The sequence below is a fragment of the Balaenoptera ricei genome, chromosome 12, assembly GCF_028023285.1.
Source record: "Balaenoptera ricei isolate mBalRic1 chromosome 12, mBalRic1.hap2, whole genome shotgun sequence".
NCBI classification, from domain to species: domain Eukaryota; kingdom Metazoa; phylum Chordata; class Mammalia; order Artiodactyla; family Balaenopteridae; genus Balaenoptera; species Balaenoptera ricei.
The window spans coordinates 12,964,028-12,976,746 of NC_082650.1; the positions used below are offsets into that span (position 1 = coordinate 12,964,028).

A 12,719-nucleotide genomic window follows, 5' to 3' on the forward strand; every position below is an offset into this window, starting at 1 on the left:
GCTGGGAAGCAGTCTAGCCTTGCTACTCAGAGTATGTCCACGGACCAGCACTTCTGACATCACTTAGGAGCTCGTTAAAAATTTAGAATCTCAGTGCCTGCCATCCCAGACTGAATGAATCAGAAACTGTATTTTAACAAGATCCCTAGGTGATTGTTTGCTTATTAAAGTTGGAGAAGACTGGTCCAGAAGTGCATGGGCCTGCACAGTGTGGAATCAAACTTTTATTCCTAATTCTACACTGATTTACATTTTGGAAAGATCACTTACTGTTTTCCAAGAATCTCCACATTTTTTCTCATCTATAAAATAAAAATAGTTTTCATCTTCCTTGGCAAAGAACTTGTGAGGCGTGATGCCTTATGTGGTGAAGGAAATTAAAGTCCTGTTATTTTATGTAAGAAGACTAAAATATGCACTTGAGAGGAAGGATAACAGTTGCATTGGAAACAGTTGATTGTCAGACAAAATTCTTTTATTTTGCCACAGAAGACAAGGGAGATAGAAATAATTAACTTGGCTTCTGTTTCCAGTGGGAGAGAGATCAGTGGTCTTTTCTGCCAGTCCTTTTTTTTTGCTCTTTTTATAATCTGGTAAGATAAGGGAACAATCTAGTGTTTCCTAATATGATATTAGAATTTAGAAAAATATTTACATAAAAAAGGTGAAATGGAGATTTTTAAAATATTACTTTATTGAGAAGCCTCTGAAAGGTACAGGGATAGCCCTGTAGGACTAGCCAGCCAGCGCTGGTCTTCCATACAGCGACTAGGAAGGACTCTCACCCCAGCTTTGGGGTCAGGTGCAAGCTGTGTTTTCTTGTGTGCTTGTACCCTTTGGGTCCTTTTTTTGTCCTATGATCCTATTTGTCATCTGCTTCCTTTATTACTGGATGTTCATTTTATTGTCCTGTGAAGACCTAGGCACCAGCCATTAGCAACAGTAAAACAGTATAAAATCCCCATTTCGGTCATGGATGAGGTTAGATCACAGGTCTTTCCCATGAGTATCTAGCAATATGTGGTATATCTCTCAGATTATGATACAGAAAAGGCAATCAAGGTATTTTCTTGACTCTAAAATCATCGTTTATTATTTTCCCATCCTTTCCTTTGTGAGTGATTCTGGAATCAGGTTATTAGAGGTCAGACACATGGTCTTTTAGTCTCAGGTTTCCTCTGAGGAGAGATGGAGAACTGAGAGGTAAGAACATAATGGTAATTTGAATTCATTTTTCTGCATTTCTTCTACAGCTTTAACCTTATCTGAACATATTCACTCCTTACTATTATCTCCAATTTCTAAGTGAATCCCAATGAGAAAGGGTTTGTTTCTTTGAACATTGTTTGGTCATATTTTAGGTGAATTCTGTATTAACTTTTTATAATCCCAACAGGTCTACTTTACTGTGTATTTATTTTAAAGTTCCACTATTTCTTGGAGGATCAAGTTATACACACACACACACACACACACACAGACACACACATGCACATACACACTCACTCACACACATCCTCATGGCTAATGCCCCAAAGCTTAATTTAGGGACAGGAATATGTGTGTGGGAGGGAGATAATCTCTGATATTTTTAACTAAAAGGTAATATATATTGATATAAATATATTAAATAATAATAAACTTATCCAAAGAGGCGGTCCTCTTTATATTTCATTTAGGGAATGTACTTTATGCCATATTATTTCAAGATTCTAAAGTTTATTTTCATCTTTACTGATTTAATATTTGTTGAATTAGATATAAGATCTTAATATATTCATTTTACTCTGACATACTTACAAATTAATATGTTAGACAAAAGTATTTTTATTTTCTATCACAATCTTTAGTAGCACAACTGAGTAGCTTGGTGAACAAAGAGAAAGTAAAGAAGTCATTCTGTTTATCTTCTTTGTTGTATACTTGTTTGGTTTGTTTCTTGAGGTTTGTTAAATATATATTACTTTAAAAATACTGTGGTATTAAAAGCTATGTATTCAGGCTTTATTTGAAGTAGAGTCCCCACCTGCCTATCTGTAAAAAAAGGGTGTGTACAATTATTGTGTTCTTGTGGGACTGAAAACTCCCAGAGTCCTCAATGCTAATGTTCCCCTCTAAGAGTCAGATATCTTTTCATTTAAATTTCTTAAGACTTTCTAATGTCTCCAGCTTAACTCCAGGACTGTTGCCATGCTTAGTATTTCTCCTATGCAAGTGTCATCAGTTATCATGATAATCTTATAAAAGTCTAATTTTTAATAGCTTTATTGAGATATGCTTCTCATACCATAAAATTCACACATAAAAACATACAGTTCAGTGGTTTTTAGTATATTCATAGAGTTGTGCAACTAACTCCACAATCTAATCTGAGGACATTTCAGCACCACACACAGAAAAACCCCATACATATTAACAGTCATTCTGCATTCCTACTTGTTCCTTCCTCAGCCCCAGGCAACCACTAATCTACTTTCTGTCTCCATGGATTTGTTTATTCTGGACATTTCATTATAAATGGACCATACAGTATGTGTCTTTTGTGACTGGCTTTTTTTACTTCAAAGAATTTTTCAAGGTTCATCCATGTTTTAGTATGTGTCAGTACTTCATTTCTTTTAATGACTAATACTCCATTGCATGTGTGTACCACAATCTGTCACCCCACTCATCAGTTGATGAGCATTTAGGCTGTTCACACCTTTTGTCTATATCATTCATGACATTCATGCACAAGTTTTGTGTTAACATGTTTTTAATTTTCTTGAGTATATAACTAGAAATGGAATTGGTGGGTCATATGGTAACTTAAAATGCTACATTTAGCATTTTGAGGAACTACCAAACGCTTTCCTAAAGTGGTGGGTCCATTTTATATTCCCACCAGCAACTTTAAGGGTTCCAGTTTCTCCACGTCCTTGTCCACACTTCTTATTGTGCCTTTTTTATTTTAGCCATCCTGGTGAGTGTGAAATAGTATCTCATTGTGGTTTTGATTTGCATTTCTCTAATGACTGATGATATTGAGCATCTTTTCACGTGCTTATTGACAAAAACCTACTTTTGATGTCTGCACAGACTGAGCCAAAAAGTCTAATTGTGTCCAAATGTAGTTTTGAATATTTTCTCCTTTTTTGATAATATTGTGCTAGTGAACAAAGAAGTTTACTGACCAATACTTTAATTTAGTTGCAAAGTTAGCCCAACATCTTTGCTCTTCATTTTATGAAAGAGTATTGGGCACACCTGTGGACTTTCTGGTGGTAGAAGGGGGGAAACTATTGCCTAAAGACACTTAATCTTATAAGAGTAAACTGTAAAGTAAGTGAGTGTGCTTAATTTTGATGCTCCTAGACTACTATTGTATGCTTTTCTCTTTGGAGAGACCTTTTTTCCAGTTCTTGTAAGGCCATACATCCTATATGATCCTCTATCAAGCTTGTTCTCAGGACGGGAGCTAAAATGCATAGACACTAGGGAGTACATGGTAGAAAACAATCTTATTGTCTATCTTTCCCAACATTATTTTCAGACTGAAATGAATAAAGGACTGAAGTTCTTAGTAAGAAATTAAAGCAGCATCAAGAGATGATTTTCTTTGAGTAACTTTCTATATCATTTGAGACTCTTTCAGCTGCATATGTTTGAAAACAACACTCAGAATATCTTAACAAAGACAATGTACTGGCTCCCATAAGCTAAGAGGGCACTAATGGTATCACCAAAATCCATGTCTCAGTTGGATCCTATGGATTGGCTCCATTCTCATGATTCTTGGCATGATTTCTGGAATCTTCCAGGTTATATCATCACACCACTCAGTTTAGGAAAATAGAGAAATTGATTCCCTGATACCCCAAACCAAAGTCTCAGAATTGAGTCTCTTTGGCCCCAGTGGGCCTGATCTGAGACACGTGCTCATCCCTGGATGAATGACTGTGGCTAGCATGATGGAACTGCCACTGGCTTAGCCTAGCACATGGGGTCCCCCCGGATCCTGGGTGGAGTCACTTTACTAGAAGCATTTGAGCTGAGGCTGGCACGGTGTGGTTAACAAAGAGAATGGAGGTGTGTGACATGAGGAGTTATTATCTGCTGAAAGCCACAGGCCACAGGTGGATTCCTTCATTCAAAGAACAGTTCTAGGAAGGACATTAAAAAGTGATCTGGGACAATGGTTCTCAAGCTGTAGAGTGTGTGCTGGTTTGTAAGGTTATCCTGTCCCACCATTGTATTTTCAAAGCAGAGGACTTGTTTGGTTTCACAGGTTTATAGGTGGAGAGGAACTTTGCCCCAGGATGAATCATTCCCTGAGGCCCACCAATCTCTGATTTAGATGATATTTGGGTGAGATTTGAGACTTAGAGTTGATGTTTGAATGGGTTAAGACTTTTTGGAGATGTTGGGATGAGTGAATGTATTTTGCATGTGAGAGGGACATGAATTTTGGGAGGTTAGAGGGTGTACTATTATGGGTTCAATTGTGTCCTTCCAAAGTTCCTGTGTTGAAGTTGTAACCACTGAGACCTCAAAATGTGACCTTATTAGGAAATGGTTATTTTTTGCAGGTGTAATTAGTTAAGAGGTCAATAGGGTGAGCCCCTAATCCAATATGACTGGTGTCTATAAAAGGGGGAAATTTGGACACAGAGACATGCACACCGTAAAAAACCATGTGAAGATTAGAGTTATGCTGCCACAAGCCAAGGAACCACCAGAAGCTGGAAGAGAGGCCTGGAACAGATCCTTCCCTACAGCCTTCAAAGGGAACATGGCCCTGTTATGACAAAGTACCACCAACTGAGCGACTTAGACAATAAAAATTTATGTCTCACAGTTTTGGAGGCTGGAAGCCTAAGATCAAGGTATCAGGAGGGCCTTGTTTTAGGAGCACCATGTCAAATGTTCTGTCCTTGATTAACTGGGTTTATTGTTATTTATTTATTTTAATAGAAGAGACAAAAGTGTCTGAAGATGATGAAATGGAGAAGCTCTACAAATCGTTAGAGCAAGCTAGTCTATCTCCTCTTGGGGACCGGCGACCTTCAACCAAAAAGGAGTTGAGAAAGTCCTTTGTCAAGCGGTGCAAAAATCCATCCATAAATGAGAAGCTCCACAAAATCCGAACTTTGAATAGCACATTAAAGGTAAGAAATTTCAGACTGTGGATGAACTCTGTGGATGTGGGGTGAGAAAATGCTGGTTCTGTAGAATGATTTATGCTAACCACATGTGTGGGTGGAGGGTAGGGAAAGGAAGTAAAAGCCAATACAGTCTCTATAGGGTGAGTTGACCGTTGACATTCTTAAAGCACTAGGAAATTCACGCAGTGGCACCCAATGCATTTTTTTTTTTTACAATAGGCCTTGAATTTTGCATTCACTCTGGCGTGAAATTTCAAATACTAAGCTCCTAGATGGTAAGGATCATGTGTAATTTGTTTTTGTACCCTTCTACCTGGAATAATAAATGTTGCTGAGAGCCTGAGATAGTCAGCTGGTGAGAATACACAGTAAAATTTAATAAGATCTTGGGATTTTGCCTGATTCATTAAAGGGTGCCGTTCTTTTATACTATATGCAGAAGAAAATTTCTACATTTCAGATATAGCAGACTTAGGTGGTGCTAAGCTGCTGAGTCTGGAGCCAAGAACACCATGAGAGCTGGGCAGTGGGAAACAGACACTTCGTGGTAGCAGACGAGCAGATGTTTTCACGATGAGAATAAGGGACAGGGCACAGGATGTACTGAAGCTATGTTCATGGCCTCCCATAACTGAAATGGTTCTTTATAAAAAAAGCATCCTGCTTTCACATTTAGATTATAGCACAAACAAGTGGAGGCCAGAATACTTTGTAAAACAGTCCTGAATTAGCAGAAGATTTATAGATTCTGAAAAGCCTTGTAGACCTGCAATTTAATTCTGTTTTGCACATGTCCTTTTGCATCATGAATTTGAATCCCTTTCCAGGAAGAAATATCAGCAATCAAAAGGACAAGTCTACAAAAGATGGTGGAGTGACTCTCAGTCAGATGTCCCAGTTAGTCAGTGGAAGACCTAAGCACCCTAAAAGCCTTGTAAAAATAAGGCTGAAAAATAAAAGGCAAAGGTGTAATTTATTTATACAAAGAAAACCCAAATGTAGAGGAAATTCAGTAGCATTTAATGATGAAAGACATCACTAGCACTCATTTCAAAGTCAAATATGTTATATTCCATAGTATTTACAGAGTTGATAAATGTGTTTGGTCATCCAATGTAATATGCCATACTATGTTGGGATTTTACTGTCTTATTTGTGATAAGTGATATGAGTGAATACATTTTTTATTGAACAAATACTTCCCGACTCTTACTATGTATGAGGCACTACTCTAGGACACTGGGACCACTGAGAAGACCCCACTGGACAATGGAAACATAAAGGAAAACAATTACAATGAGATGTGATAAGTGCTATAGTTGATATCAGCTTTGGTAGCCCAGAGGAGGGAAACAGCTGCCTACCTGAGGCCATTAGGGACAATGCCATGGACATGCTGAAACTGGCCCATCATAAGAGATGAAGAAAATCAGGAAGAGAAGGAAGTGCATTCAAGGTGGAGGAGCTGGCCTAGGCAGATGTATATCAGTGGGTGAGATGTTGCAGCCCACATTGGGAGAAATAGGGAAGAGAGGCTAAGGAGAGCCTGGACAGTTCAGGCTACTTCTAGAAGGAGAAAGACGGTGCTCTCAGCTTTCCAAAGAGCAGCAAACTCAGGATTCTGGACCTTCACCGGACCATGGCCAGGGGCTTGGAAACTGGGAGCACAGGTTTGTACAAAGAATTCAAAGTTTTTACTGACGCAGCTGGTTCTCTGTGACCTCTTGTTCTCCATGCACTATGGCCACAGACTTGATGAACTCAGCATCTTTTTCTTTTCTTCCCAGGTATTAGTTATCTATTGCTAGGCAACAAAATACCCACAAACTTAGCAGCTACAGGCAATAGACATTCATTATTTCACAGTTTCTGTGAGTCAGGCGTTTGGGTGTGGCTTGGTTAGGTGCTTCTGCTTCAACATTTCTTATAAGGCTGTAATCCAGGCATCAGCTGGGGCTGCGTTCATTCCTCCACTGGGGGAGGGTGTGCTTCGAAGCTCTCTCACGTGATTGTTGGTAGGATTCAGTTCCTCGCAGGTTGTTGGACTGAGGGTCTCAGTTGTTCACTGTCTGTTGGCTGGAGGCCATCCCCAGTTCCTTCCCATGTGAGTCTCTTCATAGGGCAGTTCCCAAAATAGAAGCTGGCTTCCTGCAGAGCAGTAAAGCTGCGAGAGTGAGTGAGCAGGGTGGGTTATACCCCAATCTCAGGAGTGACATCACATCGCATTTACAGTATTCTATTCATTAGAAGCAAGTCGCTAGGTCAGCCTTCCTACAGTCAAGGAGGGGAATTACAGAAGGACATGAGTACCGGGGAGCAAGGAACATTGGGGCCATCTCAGGGGCTCTCTACCCCACCCAGCTGAAGAACTGCACTCTCTGAACATTTCTGGAAAGAAGACCTTTCCACAGATCCCTTATGCTGGGGCTGATGAAATGCACCCCATGTTATGTATTCCTGTGAACCTCCCAGGAGGTAGGAGGGCATGATGACGTGGAAATTGACCTTGTTGCAAAAAAGGAGAAAAGCGCATCAACCTATTCATTAGAGAAAGATTATTTGGATTTGGTACATGCATGTTCATTCATGTCACAAAGCTATCAGAATTATTTTATTTTAACTGTCTTTAAAACTCAAAGCAGTCAGGTTAGTGGTTGCCTTGGAGGGGGAGGGGAGGATATGCACTGGGAGGGGCCACAGGTAAAGCTTTTGAGATGCCGGGTAAGAGTCTTTTTTGACTTTGATGGTGGTTACACAGATGTGTTCATTTTGTGATAATTTCATCAAGCACAAACCTTATATGCGCGTTTTTCTCTATGTGTGTTACATTGCAATATAAATGTTTACTTAAAAAGTACTTCAAAGCCGGAGTGTGGACAAGCAAAAAGAACAGTTTCATGCAGAAACAAGGAAACTGTTTTAATAATAATGTTTATATTAGTAATAGGCACATTCCAGAAATGCAGAAAAATCCTCTCACTGGGATTGTATTGGAACGAATGCTCTTCATGGAAATTCTTTTAGGAAGTTGAGCAGACTATCATGTCACACACTAAAGGCCTTTAGATTAGATCTTTAGGAGTTTCTGATAGCTCCACATCCCCGGACTTTTGGCTAAGCCTGTATTTATTTTTAAATGAATGATTAATGGAATGATTAATGGGTCCAACTGAAACTTTCTCCCAAGGTTACTCTTGCCTATGTCAAAAGAGGAACGAACACTTCTTTGCCCATCTGCTCTGGTAGAACACATTTCCAGTGCTTAGGTCTTAAGGCAAGCCATGTACTGAATATTTGGAGTGAAGAATGAAAATACGTTATTTTTCAGAACCCCTACCAGACCCTGCCTGCCTGCCAGAAAGCCAGGAGTATGTTGTAAAAGTAGTTCAGAGCATTCAGGGCCTTTGCGTGATGCCCGTTGACCCCGGGGTGCCGAGTCAAGGAAGGAGCTCAGAGGGTTAAGTTGTTTCATTAATTTCCTTCCTCTCTATTCTTATCTACAGTTTTTTCTTTTATCCATAAAAGAATTAACACGGACTTGAGCTGAATGGTAAGAAATTTGAATTATTTAGAGCTAAAAACCATTTGAGAAGTGTTAGTTGAAGAGACCCTTTCCTAAAAGCTTTTATCCCCTTTAGAGTGGTGGTGAATTCATTTTTGCCTTAAAAAAATCAGTTTTCCAAATTTGGTTGATCTGCCAAGATCTTATTTAGTTTTTTTCAATAAAATATTAGGATCTCTCTCTGCACAGATGTCAAAATTTCTTAAGAACAAAGTAACACTCCTTAAGTAACTTCATATGAATAGCACTATGCTAATATTAGAGAATGAAAACTTTTTTTTTTTTTTTTTTGGAAAAGATTGTTTTTGGAAGTAGAGATGTGGAGAACTCAGAGAGAAGAAAGAAAACTCTCTTGGTCCTGCTTGACTTTCTACCAGCAATCCTTCCTAGTTACCCACTTATTAACTAACCTTTCTTCCCTCTGCTTCTGGGTCCTGGCCAACCTGCTTCATATCCCTCTTTGGTTACTTTCCTACTGCACAATTTTCTCTCCTTCCTGAAACCCAAATATATCTTTTGATCTCCATTTATCACCACACCCTTGCTCTCTTGCTTTAAAATTATAAATCTCACCACTCAGATTACTATATGTGTGGTACTTTTCCCTTGAAATCCATATTATTCTGACATTTAGAAATAGGAAAAGAAGAAAACAAGAAAATGTAATAAAACACCCCAAATAAAATGTAAGTTAAAGCTAATTGTAGAGTACAGAAAATACATTCGTGTGCCACTAATATTTGGGATCATGCCTGAGCAGATACCTCATTTGGATAAAATAAATGCTGCCAATTCTTAGAATCCCTAAAGCTATATGCAAATGTGTGGATATATCTATATCTATGTCTATGTCTATGTCTATGTCTATGTCTATGCCTGTATCTACCTATATATCTGTAATATATATCTATATAACATATTATACATTACATAGATATAATACAGCTATCTTCAATAATACGTATATCATATATATGATTTTATACATATATATATTTTGTTTGTTTGTTTGTCTGTTTATGGAGAGGATTTCCTCAGACTCTAAATAGGGTTCATGATGCAAAAGAGGTTAAAAGGCAAACGGGTGACTAGTTCTTTCATTCATTTCTTATTTGATACATTCATTTTTTTCAACAGGTATTTAGTGAAAGTCTACTATGTGTCAGTCATTCTTTCAGACACCTGGCTATATATCAGACAAAAGTGCTTGACCTCATGAAGCTTACATTTAGGTGGAGAAAAAAATAAACACGTTAAATTTGTAGTGTGCTAAGTGGTGATACATTTGGTAGCAAGTAGAAGAGAAGGGGCATAAGGAATGTTGAGGGACTGATTTGTACCTAGGATAAGCATGAGAAGCCTCTTTAAGAGATAGAATTTGAGTAAAATCTGAAAAAGGAAAGGGAGTGAGCCTTCAGTCTAGCTGAGGCAGAATGTTTTGAGTAACAGGGACAAAAACGCACATTCCTTGGGATGGGGGTGTGCCTCGTCCATTTAAGGATGGGTAAGGAGGTCAGTGTGGCTGGAATGGGGTGGGGAGGCAAGACGGGGAGCAGAGCCATGGGTCCGAGGGGCAGCAGGGGATCATAGCCTGTAATGCCTCCCTGACATTGCAAACACCTTGGCTTCAGCTCAGAGTGAGATAGGAAGCCTTTGGAAAGCTCTCAAAAGAGCTGTGCCATGGCTTGACATATTTCAAAGGTAGAACCACCTGAATTTGCTGGTACGTTGGGAGTAAGAGAAGGAGTCAAGGAGAACTCCAGTGTCTGGCCTGAGCAACTGGCAAGATGGAGTTGCTATGAGGTGCTTTGAGGATGACTATGGTAGGGGCAGGTTTCAGTACGTATTGGGAGTAGGTGGGGGTATTGAGAATAACAGGAAGTAAGTTTTGGATATGTTATATTGGAGATGCCCAAGTGGAGCTGCTGAAGAGATAAACAAGTATGGAGTTCAGGGCGGTGGTAAGGCTGGCAAGATGAATTTGGGATCCTCAGTGTGTAGGGAGAGGGGAAGAGAGTATGTAAAATTTCCAAGAGCATGAATGTAAATAAAACAGAATAGGCTAAATCTGGAGCTCTGGGGCATACCAGTGTTAAGAGACTGGGTGGAACCAGCAAAGGAGGCTGAGAATAAGCGGTCACTCTGGGATGAGAAAAATCAGGAGAATGTGTCACAGAAGCAACATGATGAAGGTGTTCAAGAAGGAGTAGTCAACAGTTTTAGATGCTGTTGATAAGTATAAGTTGAAGATGAATAATTGATCCTTGGACTTAGCAGCATGGTGGTCATAGATGGCCCTAACAAGAGCAGTTTTGGTGGAAGGATGGGGGCAGAAGCCTGATGGGAGAGGGTCTGTGAAAGAATGGGCACAAGGACGTTGAAGGCAGAGAAGAGCTGAACATTAGCAGGAATAGGGAAGTGGGCTCAAGGGAGGGCTTTTAAGATGGGAGAAATTAGAGCATGCTTGTACGCCCATGAGAATGATCACATGGAGACAGGAAATTGACAAGTCACAGGAAAGAGGGGAGAATTGCTGAAGTGAATTTCTTGAATGTGAGAGAGGAAGCACTTGCACAAGTAGAGAGATCGGTCTTTGCTAGGAGCACAGATATTTCACCCAAATGAACAGGAAGGAAGGCAGCTTATATTTGTGCTGATGTAGGTAGAAGGTGCTAGGAGCTTGGGAGAACTACTCTTCTGATTGTTTCCATTTCCTCAAAAAAATAAAGAGCAGGGTCATCAGCTACAAGGGAGGATTGGGGAGGAGATATGAGTAGAAATGAGAAGTTTTGAAATAGCCATTTGGGAGAGGGGGAGAGAAAAGGGATAAGAAAACACAATTATTGAATAGTAGTGAAAGTCCATTTAATGGGAGTGGTCATGAATTTGAACTTTGACCAGTGAGCACAGTTGTGAATATTTAGCACATGCTGACCTGGATCTAGGCAGAGAGATTAGTTCAGTAATGAATAGGCATTTAACGTCTACCTGTCATTCATCACTGTGTTAGGTACAGGGAATACAGGAATGAATAAAATATGTTCCCTGTCACCTTCCTTAAGAAGCTTTAGAATAGGTGGCGTGACAGAGCCATGAACATCTAAGTGTAACATGGTAAGTTCTAAGAGAGCTGGATCCCAGCATTGGAAGGCACGTGAACATACAAAAAACTTCTCAGGTCAATCTGGGGGTTCAGAGGTTTTTTTTGGAGAGCATGATGCCTGAAGTGAGTATACCTTTATGAGTTGTAGTAAAATCCAGTAAAAAAAAAAAACTGGGGGCTTCCCTGGTGGCGCAATGGTTGAGAATCTGCCTGCCAATGCAGCGGACACGGGTTCGAGCCCTGGTCTGGGAAGATCCCACATGCCGCGGAGCAACTAGGCCCGTGAGCCACAACTGCTGAGCCTGCGCGTCTGGAGCCTGTGCTCCGCAACAAGGGAGGCCGCGATAGTGAGAGGCCCGTGCACTGCGATGAAGAGTGGCCCCCACTTGCCACAACTAGAGAAAGCCCTTGCACAGAAACGAAGACCCAAACACAGCCAAAAATAAATAAATAAAATTAAACAAACAAACAAACAAACAAAAAACTGGGAAATGTTCCATGTGAAGGTCCCTCAAGGAATTAGGGTCCACCAGGTGAAGGAAGGTGAGGAAGGTCCTCTGTGTGGCACATCCTGGGGGTATGAAGTAGCACCGTGTCGGGGAGAAAATCCACATCAACGCTCTTAGAGAGGAAAGGAAGAAGGAAGTGGAAGATCAACAGATGGGCTCATGTCCACGGAACCTTGGGCATGAAGGGGAACCATTAAGAAGACTTGGAATTTTAGGGGGACCCCCTTGCACTGTCAGGCAGAGGGTGGATACAGAGTGGGGACTGGAGGCAGGAACCTCGCTTGGGAGGCTTAGCAGCAGATCAAGTGTGATATATTGGACTTTATATCCGAAAGTGGGATTATGCTCACAGGGATGAAGGGAACAGGAATAGATTTGAGATAAATGTGTCAGGTTGAGAG

General features: G+C 40.2%; 2 protein-coding genes across 3 annotated transcripts in view; one reads left to right on the forward strand and one right to left on the reverse strand.

Moving 5' to 3' along the window:
• The window catches only part of IPCEF1 (interaction protein for cytohesin exchange factors 1), a 208,364-nt gene that overhangs the window by 188,988 nt on the left and 6,657 nt on the right, over positions 1–12,719 (forward strand). For both annotated transcript variants that reach the window (XM_059940965.1, XM_059940964.1), the window contains exon 12: positions 4,954–5,147. In XM_059940965.1, coding sequence (XP_059796948.1) covers positions 4,954–5,147 — 194 coding nt within the window. The remainder of the gene's footprint in view (positions 1–4,953; positions 5,148–12,719) is intronic.
• The window catches only part of OPRM1 (opioid receptor mu 1), a 172,550-nt gene that overhangs the window by 63,721 nt on the left and 96,110 nt on the right, over positions 1–12,719 (reverse strand). The gene's annotated exons all lie outside the window — the stretch shown is intronic.